This window comes from Zophobas morio, unplaced genomic scaffold (genome assembly GCF_036711695.1).
Source record: "Zophobas morio isolate AGI-343-1 ecotype UQ-CSIRO unplaced genomic scaffold, CSIRO_AGI_Zmor_V1 ptg000017l, whole genome shotgun sequence".
Lineage (NCBI taxonomy): Eukaryota > Metazoa > Arthropoda > Insecta > Coleoptera > Tenebrionidae > Zophobas > Zophobas morio.
In genome coordinates, this window is record NW_026972122.1 from 2,305,933 (window position 1) to 2,330,373 (window position 24,441).

Below are 24,441 nucleotides of genomic sequence, written 5' to 3' on the forward strand. Positions count from 1 at the left end.
GTCCCACAACACTTCTTGTTTCTTCTTCCTCCCTTTTAACAGGTCGTTCATCGGAGACACCAGCGACGAAAAATTGGGGATGAAGCGGCGATACCAACTACAGAGTCCCATGAAGCGTTTGATCTCCGTAGCATTCCTCGGACGGGGATATGAGGACATGGCGGAAACCTTCTCGGGGTCGGTACGCAGGCCTTCCGCGTCAATGACATACCCAAGATAGCGGAGGGAGGTTTGGAAAAATTTACTTTTTTCAACGTTAATCGTTAATTTGGCTTCTCTAAGTCGTCCTCTTATTTCCCCTAACAGGCGACAATGTTCTTCAAAGGTGGAGGTGACCAAAATGAGATCATCCAGGTAAACGAAGATGTTTGGTTCAAACTGTGGACCAAACAATGCATCCATCAAACGCTGCTGGGTCTGGGCGGAGTTTCGTAGTCCAAAGGGCATAACACAAAATTGGAAAAGACCTCGACCGTGTACCGCAAAAGCCGTCTTCTCTTTTGAGGCTTCATCTAATGGAATCTGCCAGAAGGCCTTCTTCAAATCTAAAGTAGTGATCCACCGCGCATCGCGTAGAAGATTCAAGATCCGGTCTATCCTGGGAAGCGGATACGAGTCGTGCTTCGTCACGCTGTTTAGTTTCCGACCGTCAAAGCAAAAGCGATATTCCCCGGACTTCTTCTTAACTAGCAGCACTGGCGAACACCATGGGCTCTGGGACGGCTCAATGACGCCAAGATTAATCATCTCGTCAATCTCTTTGTTCAAAATGCCTTGAAGATAGGGTGACAGAGGGTATTGGTACTGTTTAAAAGGTGGTGAGTTGCCTGTATCGATGGACAACGACAGCTTATCTGTTCTTCCTAATTCGGGGCCGCCAATTTCTCCAAACATTGTGATAGCCTTCATCATGCGGGCCTCATGAGTGGTATCTACTACCCCCGTGTCAGGTCCAAGAGCGCATATTTGGGGTAACGATTTTACCTGGGCACTACATGTGTGGGTGAGATAATCTATTTTTACCGCGAATTCATCACAAAAATCATTCCCTAGGATCAATCCTACCGCTAGGGAAGGAACGTACAAAGCCGATAAACTTCTGGTGACGGAATCAAACAAAACATCCAGTGACAACTCACAGTCAACAACATGTGGTTGTCTGTCGGCAGTGCGAACAAACCGATACCTAGATTGGCGCTTTACTACGCGAGGGTGGTCTAACAAGAAGGAACATCTCGCACCGATGACAGACTTAGTAGCTCCCGAGTCTAGAAGGGCGGTCAACGCTGTCTGGCCGAGACGTACCCCGATACGTGGTCGATGATCGTCCTTGTTGTCCAGGCAGACCGTATTAAGTTGAGTCATTGTCGGCGACCTACAAAAAGCTCTGACAAAATCGAGCCAACGGGTCCACTGTCGAGGTGATTCGCTGGTCTTGATAAGGGGTGCGTGGTTACGACCAGCCGGAACGGCGCCCCTACCTAGTTTTTTGGCTGACAATTAGTGCAGTCCGCAGTGATAACACCTTTAGTCCCGCACTTGTAACAAAAACGCGTACGCTCCTGGGTGCAATACGCATGGAAATGATTAAGTTCCCCGCAATTATAACACCTCACTCGTTCTTCAGTCTGGGAACTGACTTTCGCAGGCCTACCTGCTTTCCGGAAACGATGTTTGCCCTCATTCTTCGGTTTATCTAACTCCTCTCTAGTTGACGACGTACTCTCAGGCGACGCTGAAGGACCTACTGCATCCACCAGTGATAACCCTGGTCTTACAGAAGAAATTGGGGTTTTCGATATCTGTCTCGACACGGGGTGGGAAAGAGAGGATGATTCCAGCTTCTTACACAGGTCACGAAGTTGTTGTACCGTCCCGACATCGTGTAGCGCCAACGGAGTGACGTACTCGGGCCGGATCAAACGTCGTAGCCACCGAACTTTCACTTCCTCAGGAGGGGTCTCAGACAACCTACCGAAGTAGGATTCCATTAACGCGAAATAAATAACGACCTGTTCATCGTTTCTCTGAAACCGCTGTCTAATCTGGGCCCACAACACATCGTCATAGTCGCTAGGTAGAAAGTCTTTCTTGAGAGATTTTTCTAAGGAATTCCAGTCCGAAAGTCGATCACGCACAGAGCGGTACCATATAAGAGCATTACCAGAAAAGAGATCTACAGCATCACGAAATAAATCACGGGAAGACACGTTCCTGGCAACCGCTAATTCTTTAACTCGTTCAAGAAACGCACACAAATCATCGGAAGCTTCCCCTGAAAAAGTAAGGCCCCATTTGCAGACCGGAACTACCTTCGATGTGCTTTCCTTTGAAGAACCAGGAGAGCTAGGAACCCAAAGCAGAGATAAAGGACTGTAACCGGGCGAAGTGACGATGCGATCTCGCAAATCCGCCTCCAAAGTCAAACATGTCGCATACAACTCGTCTCGCACCCCCCTTGTAGTATCTAGGTCTGTCTCCGAAGTAGGCATCCGCATAATACGACCACGAACATGGTTCAATCGCGACGCAATCCGCCGACAAAGAGAGTCGGTGATGGATCCTGACTCAAATTCCAAAATCAATGTCGTTACTGACTCCAAAGTGGTCTCAATTTCGCCCCGATCAGTTTCAAAATCTAAACTCTCCACACAGATATTAAGAGGAGTACTTTTTTCTTTGAGGAACTCGTGCTCTAAGAGTCGCCGCTTTTCCTTCACGGGCCTACTAGTCCTAACACGCCTAATAAGCAACTCATATTCTACCTCGTAGTCTGACAGATAATCTACAATAATTCCTAATGCTTCCATCGCCAAACAATAGTTTGCTCTCTCTTTCAATTCGCGAAAACGCACCAGCTAGCCAAAATAATTTTAAGAACGCCCCACGTTTGAGCGCCAATTGTGTTACCTTAAAACATCGTCTCTGCTATAAAAGCGAGGGAAGATACACTTGCCCGTGCTCACTTCCGGGAGAGCCGGTAGGTGGATCCGAGGTTTTAATTCAGAATGAAAGGCTAATTATTTTGGCGAGCTGTATAATAATTAAAATATTTAGGGCTTTTAGTACAAAAAAAAATATTATCTAGGTTAGTAAAAGGTAACAAAACTACAACTAATGTCAGTAACGAATTACCATAACAAATGAACTGACGAACTACTACGCAACAACGGTCTACTAGCTAGTTACAGGAAATGCTGACTATTTCACAAATAAAAAAAATTGGGCGCCATCAAATTTATGCGGGTACGTGAAAATTTGAAAAAACGTTGAAAAGCATGTAAAGAGTGAAAGAGAGAGACGCAGAAAAAAACGGTTGGGTCTGGCGACAAACGATAAGAAAATTTCCGATCGCGATAAGGCGTGTTCTTTTACTCGTAGCTCAAAAAAACAGGAGTCTTCCCACAGGACGACGGCGACGCGCTGACCAAGTCCTGCCGCGGCCTGGATCCCCCGATGTTCAACTCACCAGGTCCGCGTCTTCGACGTCGCGATCATCCAAAAACTCCGGGTCTCCTAGCTGGCGCTACGCCCAGCAAATTTCCCTCGTTTCGCTGCCCTCTACGTCGCCTCTGTACGGCTCCGAAACTTCGCCCCTGGCGTGGACCCTACAGGTGGAGCAATAAGCCTACATGCGGCAAAAGGCACGAAATTTACCTTATACAAGGGATACGCCTCACTATCAATCTATGGAACTGAGTACTCTCAAAAAAGAAAGGAAACCATCAGGTCAAACCTCGCCAAACTCAAATCACCTCTTCTCGGCACCAACTCTCACTCTTCTCTCACTTTGCACCCCCACCTCTCGCTTGGCCGTCTCCGTCCCCGCCAGTACTATTTCGTAGAGGCAAAAAAAAAACTCAAAATTTGGCGGAGCTGCCGGCGACAATCCGCAATAAAAAAAGAGGTCGAGATCGGTGACAGGCGTTCGCTACGACCGATTAAAACCATCGAGCGAGACTTCGTCTAAGCCCCTTTCACCCTCGACTCCAAAAAAAAATCGTAACAAGGTACATATTTTCGTATAGGCATTGACCTGTAAAAGTTACTTTCGACCTCGTTTGTTCGACAGCTCCTACTATTTTTTCATACCATTGAAATATGGTAATGTTTAGTATACTGTTTTAAAAAAATAGAATTTCACGTCGAATTTTTGGGGGATTTTTAGACAACTTTTTCAAAATGTCTATTTTCCTTTAAACCAGATTTTCTACCATTTTCGAAAATTACTTCAGCACATTATCTTGTAGATTTCGACCTCTAGAAGTTACTTTCGGCTTCGTTTCTTCGATAGCTCCTACCATTTTTTCGAAATCGTCCATTCGAATTTGACATTTTTTTGGATTTAAAAAAAAAAATTTCAGATCAAATACTTCGAAAATTGCGACCAGAAACAACAAACTCGCTATATTTTTCGAATCAACACGTCTAAATCTATATTCCAGAATTTTTTGCGTATTTTTAAGCAATTTTTTCAAAATCTCAATTTTTTTATAAACGCCTTATACAAATTTCGATCCATTTTCTATCATTTTTTAAAATTACGTACGCACATTTTCTTGCACATTTAGACCTCTACAAGCTACTTTAGCCTTCGTTTCTTCAATAATTCCTAGCAGTTTTCCAGAATCGCCCATTGAATTATGGAAATTTTTGGAATTTTTGTTTAAATTGAATTTTAAACCAAATCTTTTGAAAATCGTTATCCGAAACCACAAACACACTATATTTTTCGAATCACCACGTCTAGATCTATATCTTAGAATTTTTTCGGATTTTTAGGCAATATTTCCAAAATCTCAAATTTTCAATATTGTTTTTATTTGACGTCTGTTTTTAAAAGATCCTGAAAGAATCTTGGAGATTGCTTATGTTTTATTTCAGCACGAATTTAAAATAGCGTCGAAAATTCCTGGTGTTTCGTATTTGAAAAGAATTAAAAGAGTCTTGGGTGATTCTGGTGTTTTGTTTTTGAAAAAATTCTCTTTCTCTTTTTATTAAGTGTTTTAGACACCTAAAATTGATGGTTTTGAAATTTTTGAAAATATCTAGGGAAACAAAACGAAAAAATTTGCTAAAATTTGAAAATAAAATGCTGAATGTTCTTTTTTGAGAAAACTGAGTATATGACTATTTGAAGCCTATGACATTTTAGAATATTTTTGGAATTAAACACATTTAATTAATCTTGTATTCTGAAAAAGAGAAATTTTTTCTTCCTTTGAAGCAAATACAAATAAATCTAGTAGTTCAGAAAGTTAGAAATTTATAGATAAGACTAGTCACAGTGTAAGAAAAAATAAAGTGGCCCTTGAGCAGATCGAACCCACGATAGAATCGAAGTCACAACATTTCTGTTGTTAGCACAATGTTCAAAACAAGTCGGATTCATAAACCACAAGTACAAGAATATGTCATTTTATAATTTTATGTAGCATTTATCATGCACAATTTTGAGATGACATCATCAAACTGTTGGTGGAAATGGTTCGACAAACTTTGGTTGGCGTTTAATTATCTACATGATATTCCTAAAATTACATAAAACTCAGACGTCAGGCGGACAACAGGCGAAGGACAGGCAGACGACAGACAAACAGACGGAAAGGGATAATTTACGCTCAGGAAATAATTAGATAACGCACACATCGTAAAAAAACACATTATTATATTTAAAATCGTTCCAAGTAATTACATTTCAAGGTGTTGTGGTAATAGTTCTCAAAATATTACCAATTCCATACTTTTACCCGCTAGAATGTATTCATTAATTCAATTACAAGAATTGCTCATTCCAAGTATGTCACGAAAGGAATAACCAATAACCATTAACAGCTTCTACACTGCTGTTTAGATAATACATCAAGTCAATAATCGAATTAATTCGTTTGGCCAGTGGCGTAACAGAATATCTAAAATAGGGGCGAGTGATAATAATAATTCTTATTATAACAAAAACAAACAAAATCGCTTTCCTTGGAATAGTTACGCCACTGTGTCCCATTAAGGTTTTAATTAATTTCAACGCAATACCAATTCTTGTCGTGTTTGTATACCACCACACAACTATAAATTCTGCACACATTTTCATTAGTCGCTCGATTAAAAATCATAAAATAATAAAATAATCATAACCCACATCTACGTTCGCCGCGAATGAAACTTTCAAGCTTAGCGTCATGCAGCAGACAGTGGAAAATATTGAATTCGCAATTTATTATTCATGAAAAGTGTATGAGGAAACATGTTGGGAAAGGTCGGCCTACTACCCTACCGCTTTTCCGCTTTTCATTAGATGACAACGATAGCATGCAACGAAAATTAGGTGAGTTTGAAATTATGTAGGTACACAAATAAAAAATTTCTGGGACGTACTTTCACAGGTGAACGCTCCCGTTGAGAATTTTTTTTATTTTTGGCGGAGGTGATAACTATAACGCTAAATAATGTATGATGGAAAAAAATTGAGGTCGATGGTGCCTGTGGAAACAACAGTTTCGCACAACACCGTAACCAAATCATATTTCTTATTTAATGTGGTCCTACAGTTTCTTTACTTACTTAACTACTTGTCTAGGAATTCAAAGTCAAAGTCAATAATAATGAATCATCGTAAAAAAATCGATTTGTCAAGCAACATGAAACGAGCAGGTAGAAACCCCTGACCTTTGCTTTTCCAAGCTTTACATAGAAGTATAACTACTCATTGATGTTTGACATTATTAATGAAGTTTTTTGTGAATCTCTAAAAAATGATAAAAAAAAAACGATATGAACTTAAAAGCGATACCTATAACATGTCTACCAAATTATTTTGTTTGTCTTAATACAGCAAGTTGAATTTTATGTGTAATTGTTTGACCAATCAGTATTGATTATCCACAAGACTTTAATAAAAAGCATGTTTATTTATTAATTAATTCCGGTGGATATTTATAGCTGAGACAAATTAATTCCATTCCTAGTCAGTTCGTCTGAAAAACCGATTCTTGTAAAAGCGAAAATTTTATTTTATTCATTAACAAGTAACTAAAATCAATACAGCGTTCAAAGTTTGTATTTTTAATAATTTCTTTTTTAGTTGGTTTTCCTAGTCATTTTTTTGTTTTCATTTGACCTTCTTTTTCTGTTGTAAACTTATCTGATGTTTTTTTTTTTGCATTACCCCAGCAACAGTATGCTAAAATTTAAAATTATATAGTTTTTAATCAGTGGTTGAATTATCGCCAAATTGTGCAAAACGTTTTTTTATTTGGAAAAAAAATCTACCCAAACCACGCGTGTATAAAACTGATCGAGATCATTTTGTGCACGCTAGCACAAGAAAACCGCATTTATTTATACAATTTTCATGGCATGGCTTTTACAGAATTATCGATAGTTTTGCTTGCACCTGCAGTTCTTTATCCGACAATCGCTTTTGTGAAAGTCGTTAGTTTTATTCAGCTAATTGAAAATTAAAATTAAATTTATGTATGACTTTTACTCTGATCTAATTTTAAAACACATTGCTCGTGATTAAAGATTATTTATTGATTATTGTTAAAAGGTTTCAAGAAAACTGGATTAACGTGGCAACGTCGCTTCGGGAGTTTAAAAATTAATCGTGGTTGTAAAGCCTAAGAAACGGTGAATACGTAAAAATATATAGGCTGTTCCACTTAAAGAAGCTAAGTTCCTCCATAAAACCAGAACAGTCTGTACACTTATTTAGGTATTTTCTACATCAAGAGGTAGCATGTTTTTCAAAGTGTGCATGTGATAGAATATGTTTTTTTTTTTTTATTTAGCATCGTTACGTCAGTATACTGATACAAAACAATTGAATCTTTAAATATTGTGTGACAGATTTGTTTACAGTAGGATCTAGTATCACATGTAACATGAACACGTGAAAATTAAATATTCAGGTAAATACTTACATAAAAAAACAAATTAAATCTCATCGATTTCTGTCACTATTTGTAATCACTGCTATAATACCATTCTTATTAAAAAGAAACTTAAAACACTTAAATATAAGCTATATTTGAAAGTTTTGTTCAAAAATTAAAATCAGTTTAGTGTCAGATTGTCAAAAGTTCATATTTTTTAAGTAATTACAAATTCAAATGCTTTACCACCAAGGTGAATCTTCAGTTAAACTGAAACATTAGACTAGACAGTTTATTGATTAATCGTTCTTTACATTGAATACGATACAAACATTTTTTTTGTTCAAGAATAATTAATATTATGTACCAACACATTATATAAAAAATTCCAGTTTGTCTTATTGTTCGAAATGTAATTTGAAATTTGGGTAAAATTCTAACATTAATTTTAGGGTTAAAATGTATTTATTGATTTCAGTTTGGACAATGATTCGTTGAAAAACTCCTTTGACGGTTTCTAATGGAGCTCATTTATGACTACAATTAGGTACTTATATGCGATTATTTTCAAATACCTACATTATATTTCACTTTACCAAATTTATTCTCTTTAGGTAAAACACCCTATATGTTTTTATATACGTAATTATTTCAAAAAATATATCAGATACAAACATATTCAAAAGTTAACAAATTCCCTCACTTTTCAATATGGAGCTTTGAGCAAGTTTAACACTCATGTATACAATATTATCTTATATTTTTTACATGGGACACCCTGTATACTTTAACATCATGAAAGAGTTTTATTTTGTCACCACGTCTAGTAAACGTAACAACTGTTGGACTAAGAGTAATTTCAAAAAAAATGTTAGGGTACAACTCAAAAATTTAGTATCAAAAGGAAACTTACTGATTGGAGATCTTATACGTGTGTCTATAATTTTCTAGTTTCAAATAAAACACTTTGTATATTTTAACTGTAGTCGTACATGAGTTCTATTATTTTTTTTAATAATTCACCGTTTGAAGAAACTGTTTGTACAGTGGAGAAAAAAAAATTTTTTTTTAATAAAACTCATTACGTGTTAGCCGGATTTAAAATGTATGACTTCAGAACACAGTAGAGGTTTAGTTATTATTAACACAGGGTGTCCCAAAATTCACGCAAAAGTTGGATGGTATGTTATAAAAGAGCTCTGAAGAAAATTAAACTTCAAATTGAAGAATTAACTTCGTAATTCTAAATGTTTTAATGTGAATTTAATTGACAGCGTAAAATTCCGATCAAAATTGTCACAAATGACATCTGTCAACAGTAAAAAATCTCGTTGCGGGTAGCTTTGCAATGTAATTTTTTTTAACTTTATACAAGTTAGCACGAAAAACATGCAGAATTAAATTTTATAATCTTTTTTTTTCAAAATAATAAAATCGCCATATTTAAAATATTGACGATTCTGGAAAGATGGTAGTAATTTAGAAAAAAAAAATGGAGCCGAAAATAACTTCTGGGTGTGGAACTACAAAGAAATTTCATGGGAGGTGAGGAAGTATTAAAAAATTGAACTTTTTGAAAAGTTGACAAGAAATCTACAAAAAATTCTAAAATCTTCGATGAAATGAAGACTGAAATAAGCCTAGGGTGTGATTTCTTAAAAAAAAATGTCGGGCTAATTTTCGAAAATCGTCGAAAAATGATCAAAAATTGCACAAGGTTGAAAATGTGAAAAATGCCCTAAAAATCCACAAAAAATTTTGGAATGTAGATCTCGGCGTGCTAATTTCTAAAATATATCGTGTTTATGATTCTTGAACAAAATTTTCGAAATATTCAGTTTGAACGTCAAATTCTAAAATTTTCCAAATTTCAGTTGGTGATTCTGGCAAGTGGTGGGATTTTTCCACGAAACGAAACCGAAAATAACTTCTGGGGATCGACATCTACACGAAAATCTTTTTAGATTATTTTCGAAAGTGGTTGAAAAATTATTATCAATTTATGAGTGGGACGGGAGTATTAAAAAAATTGAGTTTTTGAAAAGTCGACAAGAAATCTAGAAACAATTCTGAAATGAGATCTCAAAGAGCAAAATCGAAAAATATAAAGCTTTTATTGTTCCAGGAGAGTTTTGAAATAGTCGGTTTAAAAACCAAATTTTTTAATAATCCTAGAAAATTGAAATGCGTTCTGCAAAATGGTAGAAATCTTCGATGAAATGAAGACTGAAATAATCGTAGGGTGTGATTTCTTAAAAAAAAAATGTCTTTGGTTAATTTTCGAAAATCGTAGAAAAATGATCAAAAATTGCACAACGTGAAAATTGGAAAAATGCCCTAAAAAGCCATAAAAAATTCTGGAATGTAGACCCCGGCGTGCTGATTTCTAAAATATACCGTGTTTATGATTCTTGACCAAAATTTTCGAAATATTCGGTTTGAACGTCAAATTCTAAAATTTTCTACATTTCAATTGGTGATTCGGGCAAGTGGTAGGATTTTTCGACGAAACGAAACCGAAAGTAACTCCTGGGAATCGACATCCACACGAAAATCTCTTTAGCTTATTTTCGAAGGTGGTTGAAAAATTATTATCAATTTATGAAGGGGAGGGGAGTATTAAAAAAATTGAGTTTTTGAAAAGTTGACAAGAAATCTACAAACAATTCTGAGATGAGATCTCAAAGAGCAAAATCGAAAAATATAAAGCTTTTATTGTTCCACGAGGTTTTTGAAATATTCGGTTTGAAAACCAAATTTTTTAATAATCCTAGAAAATGAACATGCATTCTGCAAAAATGGTAGAAATCTTCGATGAAATGAAAACTGAAATAAATCCTAGGGTGTGATTTCTTCAAAAAAAACGTCTTTGGCTAATTTTCGAAAATCGTCGAAAAATGATCAAAAATTGCACAAAGTTGAAAATTGGAAAAATGCGCTAAAAATCCACAAAATATTCTGGAATGTAGATGTCGGCGTGCTGATTTCTAAAATATATCGTGTTTAGGATTATTGACCAAAAGTTTCGAAATATTCGGTTGGAACGTCAAATTCTAAAATTTTCCGCATTTCAGTTGGTGATTCTGGCAAGTGGTAGGATTTTTCGACGAAATGAAGCCGAAAATATTTCTGGGGATCGATATCTACACGAAAATCTCTTCAGCTTATTTTCGAAGGTGGTTAAAAAATTATTATCAATTTATGAAGGGGAGGGGTGTATTAAAAAAATTGAATTTTTGGAAAGTTGACAAGAAATCTACAAACAATTCTGAGATGAGATCTCAAAGAGCAAAATCGAAAAATATAGAGTTTTTATTGTTCCAGGAGATTTTTGAAATGTTTGGTTTGAAAACAAAATTTTTTAATAATCCTAGAAAATTGACATGCATTCTGCAAAAAGATAGAAATCTTGGATGAAATAAAGACTGAAATAAAGCCTAGGGTGTGATTTCTTAAAAAAAAAATGTCTTTGGCTAATTTTCTAAAATCGTCGAAAAATGATCAAAAATTGCACAAGGTTGAAAATTGGAAAAATGCCCTAAAAATCCATAAAAAATTCTGAAATGTAGATGTCGGTATGCTGAATTCAAAAATATATCGCGTTTATGATTCTTGACCAAAATTTTCGAAATATTCAATTTGAACGTCAAATTCTAAAATTTTCCACATTTCAATTGGTGATTCGGGCAAGTGGTAGAATTTTTCGACGAAACGAACCGGAAAATAACTTCTGGAGATCGACAACTACACGAAAATCTCTTTAGCTAATTTTCGAAGGTGGTTGAAAAATTATTATCAATTTATGAGGGGCGAGGAGTATTAAAAAAATTGAGTTTTTGAAAAGTTGACAAGAAATCTACAAACAATTCTGAGATGAGATCAGAAAGAGCAAAATCGAAAAATATATAACGTTTATTGTTCCAAGAGATTTCTGAAATATTCGGTTTGAAAACCAAATTTTTTAATAATCCTAGAAAATTGACATGCATTCTGCAAAAATGGTAGAAATCTTCGATGAAATGAAGACTGAAATAAATCCTAGGGTGTGATCTCTTAAAAAAAAATGTCTTTTTGGCTAATTTTCGAAAATCGTCGAAAAATGATCAAAAATTGCACAAGGTTGAAAATGTGAAAAATGCCCTAAAATTCCATAAAAAATTTTGGAATGTAGATCTCGGCCTGCTGATTTCTAAAATATATCGTGTTTATGATTATTTACCAAAATTTTCGAAATATTCGGTTTGAACGCCAAATTCTAAAATTTTCCATATTTAAATTGGTGATTCTGGCAAGTGGTAGGATTTTTCGACGAAACGAAACCGAAAATAACTTCTGGGGATCGACATCTACACGAAAATCTCTTTAGCTTCTTTTCGAAGATGGTTGAAAAATTATTATCAATTTATGAGAGGGAGAGGAGTATTAAAAAAATTGAGTTTTTGAAAAGTTGACAAGAAATCTACAAACAATTCTGAGATGAGATCTCAAAGAGCAAAATCGAAAAATATAAAGCTTTCATGGTTTCAGAAGATTTTTGAAATATTCGGTTTGAAAACCAAAATTTTTAATAATCCTAGAAAATTGACATGCATTTTGCAAAAATGATAGAAATCTTCGATGAAATGAAGACTGAAATAAATCCTAGGGTGTGATTTCTTAAAAAAAAAAAGTCTTTGGCTAATTTTCTGAAATCGTCGAAAAATGATCAAAAATTGCACAAGGTTGAAAATTGGAAAAATGCCCTAAAAATCCATAAAAAATTATGGAATGTACATGTCAGTGTGCTGATTTCTTAAATATATCGTGTTTATGATTCTTTACCAAAGTTTTCGAAATATTCGGTTTGAACGTCAAATTCTAAAATTTTCCACATTTCAATTGGTGATTCTGGCAAGTGGTAGGATTTTTCGACTAAACGAAACCGAAAATATCTTCTGGGATCGACATCTACACGAAAATCCCTTTAGCTTATTTCCGAAGGTGGTTGAAAAATTATTATCAATTTCTAAAGGGGATGGGAGTATTAAAAAATTGAGTTTTTGAAAAGTTCACGAGAAATCTATAAACAATTCTGAGATGAGATCTCAAAAAGCAAAATCCAAAAATATAGAGCTTTTATTGTTCCAGGAGATTTTTGGAATATTCGGTTTGAAAACCAAATTTTTTAATAATCCTAGAAAATTGACATGCATTCTGCAAAAATGGTAGAAATCTTCGATGAAATCAAGACTGAAATAAATCCTAGGGTGTGATTTCTTAAAAAAAAAGTCTTTGGCTAATTTTCGAAAATCGTCGAAAAATGATCAAAAACTGCACAAGGTTGAAAATTGGAAAAATGCCTTAAAAATCCATTAAAAATCTGGAATGTAGATGTCGGTGTGCTGATTTCTTAAATATATCGTGTTTATGATTCTTGACCAAAGTTTTCGAAATATACGGTTTGAACGTCAAATTCTAAAATTTTCCACATTTAAATTGATGATTCTGGCAAGTGGTAGGATTTTTCGACTAAACTAAACCGGAAATAACTTCTGGGGATCGACATCTACACGAAAATCTCTTTAGCTTATTTCCGAAGGTGGTTGAAAAATTATTATCAATTTATGAAGGGGAGGGGAATATTAAAAAAATTGAGTTTTTGAAAAGTGGACAAGAAATCTACAAACAATTCTGAGATGAGATCTCAAAGAGCAAAATCGAAAAATATAAAGCTTTTATTGTTCCAGGAGATTTTTTAAATATTCGGTTTGAAAACCAAATTTTTTTGTAATCCTAGAAAATTGACATGCATTCTGCAAAAATGGTAGAAATCTTCGATGTAATGAAGACTGAAATAATCCTAGGGTATGATTTCTTCAAAAAAAATGTCTTCGGCTAATTTTCCAAAATCGTCGAAAAATGATCAAAAATTGCACAAGGTTGAAAATTGGAAAAATGTCCTAAAAATCCATAAAAAATTCTGGAATGTAGATGTTGGCGTGCTGATTTCTAAAATATATCGTGTTTATGATTTTTGACCAAAATTTTCGAAATATTCGATTTGAACGTCAAATTCTAAAATTTTCCATATTTCAATTGATGATTCTGGCAAGTGGTAGGATTTTTCGACTAAACGAAACCGAAAATAACTTCTGGGGATCGACGTCTACACGAAAATCTCTTTATCTTATTTTCGAAGGTGGTTGAAAAATTATTATCAATTTATTCGGGGAAGGAAGTTTTAAAAAAATTGAGTTTTTGAAAAGTTGACAAGAAATCCACAAACAATTCTGAGATGAGATCTCAAAGAACAAAATCGAAAAATATAGAGATTTTATTGTTCCAATAGGTTTTTGAAATACATATTCGGTTTGAAAACCAAATTTTTTAATAATCCTAGAAAATTGACATGCATTCTGCAAAAAGGTAGAAATCTTCGATGAAATGAAGGGTGAAATAAATCCTAGGGTGTGATTTCTTCAAAAAAAAATGTCTTTGGCTAATTTTCGAAAATCGTCAAAAATGGTCAAGAATTGCACAAGGTTGAAAATTGGAAAAATGCCCTAAAAATCCATAAAAAATTCTGGAATGTAGACATCGGCGTGCTGATTTCTAAAAAATATCGTGTTTATGATTCTTGAGCAAAATTTTCGAAATATTTGGTTTGAACGTCAAATTCTAAGATTTTCCACATTTCAATTGGTGATTCTGGCAAGTGGTAGGATTTTTCGACGAAACGAAGCTGAAAATAACTTCTGGGGATCGACATCTACAGGAAAATCTCTTTATCTTATTTTCGAAGGTGGTTGAAAAATTATTATCAATTTATGAGTGGGACGGGAGTATTAAAAAAAATGAGTTTTTGGAAAGTTGACAAGAAATCTACAAACAATTCTGAGATGAGATATCAAAGAGCAAAATCGAAAAATATAAAGCTTTTATTGTTCTAGGAGATTTTTGAAATATTCGGTTTGAAAACTAAATTTTTTAATAATCCTAGAAAATTGACATGCCTTCTGCAAAAAGGTAGAAATCTACGATGAAATGAAGACTGAAATAAATCATAGGGTGCGATTTCTTCAAAAAAAAATGTCTTTGGCTAATTTTCGAAAATCGTCGAAAAATGATCAAAAATTGCACAAAGTTGAAAATTGGAAAAATGCGCTAAAAATCCACAAAATATTCTGGAATGTAGATGTCGGCGTGCTGATTTCTAAAATATATCGTGTTTAGGATTCTTGACCAAAAGTTTCGAAATATTCGGTTGGAACGTCAAATTCTAAAATTTTCCACATGTCAATTTGGTGATTCTGGCAAGTGGTAGGATTTTTCGACGAAACGAAACCGAAAATAACTTCTGGGGGTCGACATCTACACGAAAATCTCTTTAGCTAATTTTCGAGGGTGGTTGAAAAATTATTATCAATTTATGAGGGGGAGGGGAGTATTAAAAAAATTGAATTTTTTAAAAGTTGACAAGAAATCTACAGACAATTCGGAGATGAGATATCAAAGAGCAAAATCGAAAAATATGAAGGAGATTTTTGAAATATTCCGTTTGAAAACCAAATTTTTTAATAATCCTAGAAAATTGGCATGCATTCTGCAAAAATTGTAGAAATCTTCGATGAAATGAAGGCTGAAATAAATCCTAGTGTCTGATTTCTTAAAAAAAAAAAAATGTCTGGCTAATTTTCAAAAATCGTCGAAAATTGATCAAAAATTTCACAAGGTTGAAAATAACTTCTTGGGATCGACATCTACACGAAAATCTTTTTAGCTTATTTTCGAAAGTGGTTGAAAAATTATTATCAATTTATGAGTGGGACGGGAGAATTAAAAAAATTGAGTTTTTGAAAAGTCTACAAGAAATCTACAAACAATTCTGAAATGAGATCTCAAAGAGCAAAATCGAAAAATATAGAGCTTTTATTGTTCCAGGAGATTTTTGAAATATTCGGTTTGAAAACCAAATTTTTTAATAATCCTGGAAAATTGACATGCATTATGCAAAAATGGTAGAAATCTTCGATGAAATGAAGACTGAAATAAATCCTAGGGGTGATTTCTTAAAAAAAAAATGTTTTTGGCTAATTTGCGAAAATCTTTGAAATATGATCAAAAATTGCACAACGCTGAAAACTGGAAAAAGGCCCTAAAAATCCATAAAAAATTCTGGAATGTAGATGTCGGCGTGCTGATTTCTAAAATATATAGTGTTTATGATTCTTGACCAAAATTTTGAAATATTGGGTTTGAACTTCAAATTCTAAAATTTTCCACATTTCAATTGGTGATTCGGGCAAGTGGTGGGATTTTTCGACGAAACGAAACCCAAAATAACTTCTAGGGATCGACATCTACACGAAAATCTCTTTAGCTTATTTCCGAAGGTGGTTGAAAAATTATTATCAATTTATAAGTGGGACGGGAGTATTAAAAAATTGAGTTTTTGAAAAGTTGACGAGAAATCTACAAACAATTCTGAGATGAGGTCTCAAAGAGCAAAATCAAAAAATATAGAACTTTTATTGTTCCAGGATATTTTTGAAATATTCGGTTTGACAACCAAATTTTTTAATAATCTTAGAAAATTGACATGCATTCTGCAAAAAGGTAGAAATCTTCGATGAAATGAAGGCTGAAATAAATCCTAGGGTGTGATTTCTTCAAAAAAAATGTCTGGCTAATTTTCGAAAATCGTCGAAAAATGTTCAAAAATTGCGTAAGGTTGAAAATTTGAAAAATGCCCTAAAAATCCATAAAAAATTTTGGAATATAGATGTCGGCGTGCTGATTTCAAAAATATATCGTGTTTATGATTCTTGATCAAAATTTTCGAAATATTCGGTTTGAACTTCAAATTCTAAAATTTTCCACATTTCAATTGGTGATTCGGGCAAGTGGTAGGATTTTTCGACGAAACGAAACCGAAAATAACTTCTAGGGATCGACATCTACACGAAAATCTCTTTAGCTTATTTTCGAAGGTGGTTGAAAAATTATCATCAATTTATGAAGGGGAGGGGAGTATTAAAAAAATCGAATTTTTGAAAAGTTGACAAGAAATCTACAAACAATTCTGAGATGAGATCTCAAAGAGCAAAATCGAAAAATATAAAGCTTTTATTGTTCTAGGAGATTTTTGAAATATTCGGTTTGAAAACTAAATTTTTTAATAATCCTAGAAAATTGACATGCATTCTGCAAAAAGGTAGAAATCTTCGATGAAATGAAGACTGAAATAAATCCTAGGGTGTGATTTCTTAAAAAAAAATGTCTTTGGCTAATTTTCGAAAATCGTCAAAAAATGATCAATAATTGCACAAGGTTGAAAATTGGAAAAATGCCCTAAAAATCCATAAAAAATTATGGAATGTAGATGTCGGTGTGCTGATTTCTAAAATATATCGTATTTATGATTCTTGACCAAAATTTTCGAAATATTAGGTTTGAACATCAAATTCTAAAATTTTCCACATTTCAGTTGGTGATTCTGGCAAGTGGTAAGATTTTTCGACGAAACGAAACCGAAAATAACTTCTGGAGATCGACATATAAAAGGGGAGACCAAATCATGCCTCATTTAGACGTTTTGTTTACACTGTTGCCATGGAAACCGTGCGTCTAGTCGCTGTATTCAGCTGGAATCGGTTCCTGCTCGAACAGTGACCACTACCAGTAACTGAGTTGCGGGAATATATTTTCATTCTGCGCCAGTGAAATTGTTTGATTTTAAATAAAAAGAATGAATTCATTTGAATATTTAATAAAAAATTGTCCTCCATTTTACGACGGTAAAATTTTAGTGAAACGGCATCAAAAAATTCGACAGAAAAAAAAGTAAAATCAAACATTTGCTTAACAGGTCAGCAAATAAAAATGACGGTTAAATTTCTTGAAAGTTAACTACAACTTTTTGAAACTTTACACCCATGAAGCAAGATTTGTATTATGTTATATTTTATGCGATACAACTATCAAAAACGGTTATTTCGAGAGAACTTCTTTCGCCTTTGAAGAAAAACAAGCGTACATATCTAGCTTTTTCGAAAAATTATAAAATTCGATTTTATGAATTTAAATTTTATGAGATTTATTCGGCAAAATTTTAACATGATGTCATCAGTTTATTGCAGGGATAAACAAAGATATTTTTCTTAAAAATTGACCATGCTTACGATAAATTTAAAACGTCTCCAAGATTTGAAAGTATTTGGTTTTTCAGATTCAAAATTAAATTGCCAAATATTGTTATACACTTTTGATTTTTTTTCTAAAAATTTGAATGTCTCGGGGTGATGTTATCATATTGGTGGAAGTAATTGTACAAATTTTGGTTAGCGTTTTATCAACTACATGATATTCATAATACACATAAAATGTGAGAACCATCCGTCCAGTAGTTTCGGAGATTAGTTCTACAACAAAAGTCAAAAGAGACGGCGAACAGACCGACAGACAGAGGGAAATAGGGACCTATTTTTTCATACTGTAGAGGGCATGACACATCTAGAAAATATGTAAATAGTTTCGATACTTTATAGAAATATAGAAATAAAGTTGACCTGTTTCGCAGTATTTGACAAATATCAGTAGTTTTGTAATTAGTGAGAATTTCCACATTCTATAACTGCTTTGAGGCATGTCCATGTTACATAACCATTATTACAAAACAGGAACTTTGACATGTTACAAAAAATCCATTTAACTTTAAAAAGTACAGGAATGTAGTATGACGATCGTTGTAATCTACTTTTAATGTATGCTACTCAACTTGTCATTAAACTTATCTTTTGCCCCATATCTATATCTCCACTAATAAGACCTCTCCAAAATCTTTGATATCCAGTATAATTTTAAATATCACGTTATAAAAATATATCATACAAATAAACACGATTTTTTTTCACTTAGAATTTGGAGACAAACCTCAGAATCAGAAAAAACCGAACCACAATCCTCGTAATTCCCCGTCAATCCCCGCCCCCAAAACTTACGTCGCTCGTTTGCTGACATTGCTGTTAACATCCACATTATCAGTGTGCATCCCTGCCACCGCCGAAACGACGCACGCCGCCGCCTTGGCTGCCGCCTCGCACCTCGTCTTGTGCGCGTTCCTCGCCGGCGTCCTGTTCAGCACCCTCGGCTCGCTGGCGTAAGCATACAGCTTCTTCACCTCTTTCACCTTCGGCTCCTCCACCTTGATCCCGATCAGAGTGGCGATCTCCGGGGGCGGCTCCAGGAACTGCCCCTTCTTCACCGTCGTCACGAAGGGCTTCTTGCCCGCCTCATGGCTGGGCGCCTTCTTCGTCTCCTTCTGGAGCTTCCTCAACTTGGCGTCCAGAGTCTTCGTGAACTTGGCATCAATCTGCTCCTGCGGCTTCGTTTTGGTGGCGCTAGTCAAGTTGCCATGGGAAACGCTGAAGTTTTTCTTTAGGTTGTAGTTGTTCTTGTCCTGGGTGGTGTTGATGTAGCCGTTGCTTCTGGTGAAGGGTTTCTGTTTGTTGTCTTCGAGGTTGGTGTCCAGGCGTCTGGTTGGGTACACGATTCCGTTGGGTTTTTGTTTCTGGTTTTCGCGCCCGAAGGGTTTCAAGATGGCTTCGCCTATGATGGTGATGGGCAAGTTGTCTTGGTTGAGGACCTTGAATGCTACATCGTCGTCGACTTCATCCGAAGACATGGAAATCACCGGAGGCATCTCTATATCGGTCATGGGGGCAGCAAATCCAATTTGCTCAGAAAGACATGTCCAGTCTATTAATCAGTCGGTTTCGATCAGGCTTCCATTTTCTGACCTAGTATTGCCTACAATGCTCTATTCGCTAGACTAATTACTGAAGAATTGAGCTAAAAATAAACTCTTTGTGTGGTACGTTTCTATGTAAAAATAATTTCTTGCATCGATTTTATAGGTTCATGCAGGTTTAACTATCACATCGTTACGTTGGGACGTTTTGGAGCGGCGTCGCGACGCCGGCACAGGTGTTAACTGACCGGTCTTTCACAACTGACCGTTGTCCATCCAGCGGCGGTTTGAAAAGGCGGCAGCGCATGACCGATGGGTTTTCACCTGGGGGCGGCGATGGGAGACTCACCATATTTATGAATATGGTCGATATTGATTTCCAGCCAAGAAATTGGCAAATTATGTATTCGAAAAGGTTATTAGGAGCGAAAATTACCGGATTTCGCGTTACTTTAGTCCGAGAAAGAGTCGCAGCTAATTTGTTTCTTTGGAAGTAGGATATTGTGTTGCGTGGAACAAAGGTTTGACGTTGGATGTCCACACCTAGGAGTTTATTCACACAACACTAACACAAATAAGAACTAATCTATTGATGACTGATAAATAATAGAGAAAAAATTGATGTTTTATTCATTTACAAAAACGTGTTCGGTTTATACGAAAATGTAGCAACTGTCAGTCATTTTCTCAAATTGAAGAAATATTTTTTTTTTATTTTAAACCAGAATTTATTTTAGCAAAATTTAATAGTAATAATAAGGACGTCATTACACAGCGGAAAAACAACTTGCCATCTTTACAATCTGAGACCTATTTGTCATAAAACTTTCAATGTATGTATTAACATTTTATGATTGACCACCTATAAGCCAAGCCTTTTAGAAATCTGCATAAATTGAGTCAACTTCAATATCTTCTAAAAAACCGTTAACTATAAAATTTTGATATACTGGTAAATTTAATGTTATGGACTGACTGATCCTGGCAGAAATAATTTAAATAAATCATGAATAGAACTAGACAGAAATTTCCTCGACTAATAGATTTAATTTTACAAATTTTGTATTTTAATGCTAAACCCTAGTCAAATTAAAGATATGTGTGGACGTTAAAGTATAGGTAAAGAGCATGTTATGCGCATCTTTCAAGTGAGTTTTTCCGCAAAAAATTTTATAATGACGTCGTCAACATTTTATCAAGGACACGTGTATCAATTTGAATTGGTGCTGTATACTCATAACTTCGGAAAAGACGTTCTTGATTTGCAGTTTCGGAGATGATTTGTCTAATAAAAATCGACACAAACGACAGACAAAGAGACGGACACTTTTTCCCACTCTAAGAATTGTGAAACGTCGAGAAAACATGAAACTGGCAAGTCGCCCGATGGACTCGAATACTATACTAATATTTATTTTCTAATCTGTCGGGCAAATAAAGATTATTAAGACCTACCGCTGACCCGGAAATGACCGGCATTCAGGCAAAACTTCTATCTTTACGGGTACTAAGACCAAGTAATGATATGCATTGATTATTATTATTATTATTAAATTGTGAGTTTTTTCCAAAAATCTGGAGGTCTAGGGATAAACACTCAAACGGATTCATAAACCACAAGTACAGGAGTATCTTATTTTATACAATTTAAATAAGATTTACTGTAAAAATTTTGAATATGACGTCTTCCCATTCTTGGTGGAGATGATTAAAAAATTTTTGATTGGCAAACTAACTAACACACATACAAAACTTGACAACAATTTTTAAGCTTTTATTAATTAAGCAGTTTCGGAGATTATCTGTCAAATAAACATTAACACAGACGTCAGACAGATAGGTAGACCTACTTTTTCGTATTCTAGGGGTCATAAAACGTCGAGAAATCCTGAAAACAGCGATTCATCGTATGGATTTTACTGCAATAAGTACTTCCTTAATTCATTGTCAAGAAGTAATAAAATGACAAGAAATTCGATTCGAGAAAGTTTGAATGTTAAAGTCCATTGAACACATCTTCTGTTCTTAAAACTTGTAACTGGTTTCGCAGAAACATAATAATTTAATAAAGTCCATATTGTCCACCAGTTTACTGTAGACTTTTGCAAAATATTGTGTAAATAATGTTGCAAAATAAACCCATACGCCACCCCGCTACGACGCCTATGGGCGGTCGAGAGCTTTCTAGTATACATGGCAATGATGGGTAACTCATCGTCGGTGACGGCGCTAGAGAAAACCGTGGAAGTGGAAGTCGCAATGGGTACTTTAGAAAAACTTCGACAGCGAAACATCTAGAAGGGAAGTATGGGGTTAAATAGAAGCCATCGTCGGAAACGATTATTATTCAGCCAACGAGTCGAGTTCAATGAAGAGAGAATTCAGTCAAGTTGCGCCGGAATTATTTTGTACATAATAGCTGTGCAATTAGTCGTGTAAATTTGACTTCCTAGAACATGAATTGTTGAGTTTTACCCACGCCGATTTTTATTTATCGACCAACGTAACAATAAGTTCACTATTCCACTAGATTCCGAAAAAGATGTATTGTTAAACTTCAGATAATTTGAATAACTATCGATCCCGTTTTTATTTCTCCAGAATTTCTAAAGTGATTTTGGTTCAGAATTAAATCACATTCCCTTCGTCTTATATGTATATAATTACTAAAACATTCATGGAGTTTAATTTTAGACAAAGGTCTAGTTCATAAAAATTCAAGATAACAATTACTTGTGGTTTTGTATTTAACACGAATATTGTCTTTTTGACTATTCGTAAACAATTTTCTCAGTTCATTCGAAAACTATATTTAGAAAATTGAGAAGTTCTCAAACGTATGCTCAGTACATGCTTAAATTCGGCTATTTATGTTTATATTTCGAAAGAATTCAACTATTAAGCGCGTACGGATAACCAGAATCAACAGCGGCGGATCATTTGTGTCAAAAGAAAATGAAATTTGGTTAAATTTAACTTCTCAAAACAGAGAATGGCATTAATTAATAAGTACTTAGGCTATAAGTATTTTGAGTAAGTAGCTATTAGTATGAAAATTATTAGTTTATTATTATTAAAGTAAAGTAAAGCTTTATACCACATCACAAATAAATGTGTTTTACCAAAGTTGTCTGAAAGGAATAAGTCAAAATCATAAAATGCCTTGGAAAGAAAAATCTACAAAAAACGCTACAAGATTTCAGGCGATAATAAAATATAATAATTAAATTAAATTCAATAATTAATATTAAATATAGGTGCGCGCTACATTACTGTATTCCGTTTCAGTTTCACTGCTTATGTATATACGCGTCATAGTCAGTTGGAGTAGAAGTTTAAAAAAATATACTGTATTTTCGAGAATATAGGGTGAATCGTTCTTCATTTGATCAGTAAAGAAAAAGAACTGGAAATGCTCGAGGACCGAGTTCGAACTACGGCCAAAGTGAAACGGGGCGGGTGGGCGGGCTCACATCTTGCCTTTTTGTTTTATTATGTGTAGACTTCTTTTCAGAACATGAAACTTTAAACATGTTATTAGGCTCCGCCCCGTAACTACAAAATCCATATTTTCTCGCAAAAATGTACAATTTTAACCATGTTGTAAGTGTCTTGTTGTGAATCGATGGATATGTATATTAAGAAAAAAAAAAAGGCAAAATCGAAGCCCCGCCCATCCGCCCTATCTCAATTAGTTATAAAATCTGCGTTTTTCTACGAGAAATTACTATGTAATGTAATGTTTATTAACGGTTATACCTTTACATAGTTGTGAAATATGTTCTTGAGTGCTCGTGCTATACAAAGAAAACTACATGTATTAATTATAAAAGAAAACCAAAATACAAGCCCCACCCATCCGTCTCGATCTCAATCGTGATGAATTGCTCATTCGTTGTCAGACCGAGGGGCGGAACGTAATTGCAAAATTGATATTTCCCTATACAAGTTGATCATTTTAAGTATGTTTCTTGTTGTGACAAGATGACTACACATTACACATATTAAGAAAAAAAGGCAAAATGTTGCCCCACCCACCCACCCTATCTCTATTGTGATTATTTTTTTATTTGTCGTGAGCCAAAGGGGCGGAGTTTAACAGCAAAATCCTTATTTCTGTACGAGAAAGTAAAAAAAAGTTTTTGAGTATCGTGTTGTTCAAAGAATACTATGTATACTAAGAAAAAATTAAAGCCCACCCATACCTGCCCAAATCTAAATAGTAATGAAGTTTTCATTCGTTAGCAGACCTAGGGGCGGGGCCTAATTGCAAAATCCATGTTTGCTTACAACAATTTACCATTTTAAACGCGTTTTAAGTATCTAAGAATAAAAAAATCATCACAATTGAGATGGAGTGGGTGGGCGAGGTTTATATTTTGTCTTTTTTTCTTAATATAGATAGTACTTTTTGAACAACACGATACTCAAAAACATGTTTTTAATTTCTTTGGAAAGAAAGTAGTATTTTGCAGTTAATTTCCGCCCCCTTGACGCACGGCGAATAAAAAAAATCATCACAATTGGGATAGGGCGGGTGGGCGGGCTCACATCTGGCCTTTTTGTTTTAATATGTGTAGACTTCTTTTCACAAGATGAAACTTAAAACATGTTATTAGGCTCCACCCTGTCTTGTTGTGGAAAGATGACTACACATATTAAGAAAAAAAGGCCAAATGTATTATGTATTATCTAAAGTGGGCGAAGAATTAAGTAAATTCAAGAGGGATTCATAAACCACTGCAAATTATTTTATAAAATGTAAGTGTCCTTTACTGGGCAAAATGTTGAGCTGACGTAATAATAATATATAAAATTTTGGATGTGATATCATTGTGG

The 24,441-nt window shown here is 34.7% G+C and overlaps 2 protein-coding genes across 3 annotated transcripts in view; both read right to left on the reverse strand.

Moving 5' to 3' along the window:
- The window catches only part of LOC135130104 (radial spoke head protein 3 homolog B), a 63,055-nt gene extending 43,211 nt beyond the window's left edge, over positions 1-19,844 (reverse strand). For both annotated transcript variants that reach the window (XM_064057429.1, XM_064057428.1), the window contains exon 1: positions 18,854-19,844. In XM_064057429.1, coding sequence (XP_063913499.1) covers positions 18,854-19,569 — 716 coding nt within the window. In that variant the 5' untranslated portion in view covers positions 19,570-19,844. The remainder of the gene's footprint in view (positions 1-18,853) is intronic.
- LOC135130207 (uncharacterized) lies at positions 1,471-3,830 on the reverse strand. Its single transcript, XM_064057563.1, has 2 exons — positions 3,658-3,830; positions 1,471-3,608 (listed from the first exon to the last, which is right to left on the reverse strand). Exon 2 carries the CDS (start codon positions 2,808-2,810, stop codon positions 1,482-1,484), a length of 1,329 nt encoding a protein of 442 aa, XP_063913633.1. The 5' UTR covers positions 2,811-3,608; positions 3,658-3,830; the 3' UTR covers positions 1,471-1,481.
- Positions 19,845-24,441: the final 4,597 nt, after the last annotated feature.

Coding starts and splice junctions, on each gene's coding strand:
- LOC135130207 (XM_064057563.1), bottom strand. CDS start 2,810: ATGGAAGCATTAGGAATTATTGTAGATTATCTGTCAGACTACGAGGTA.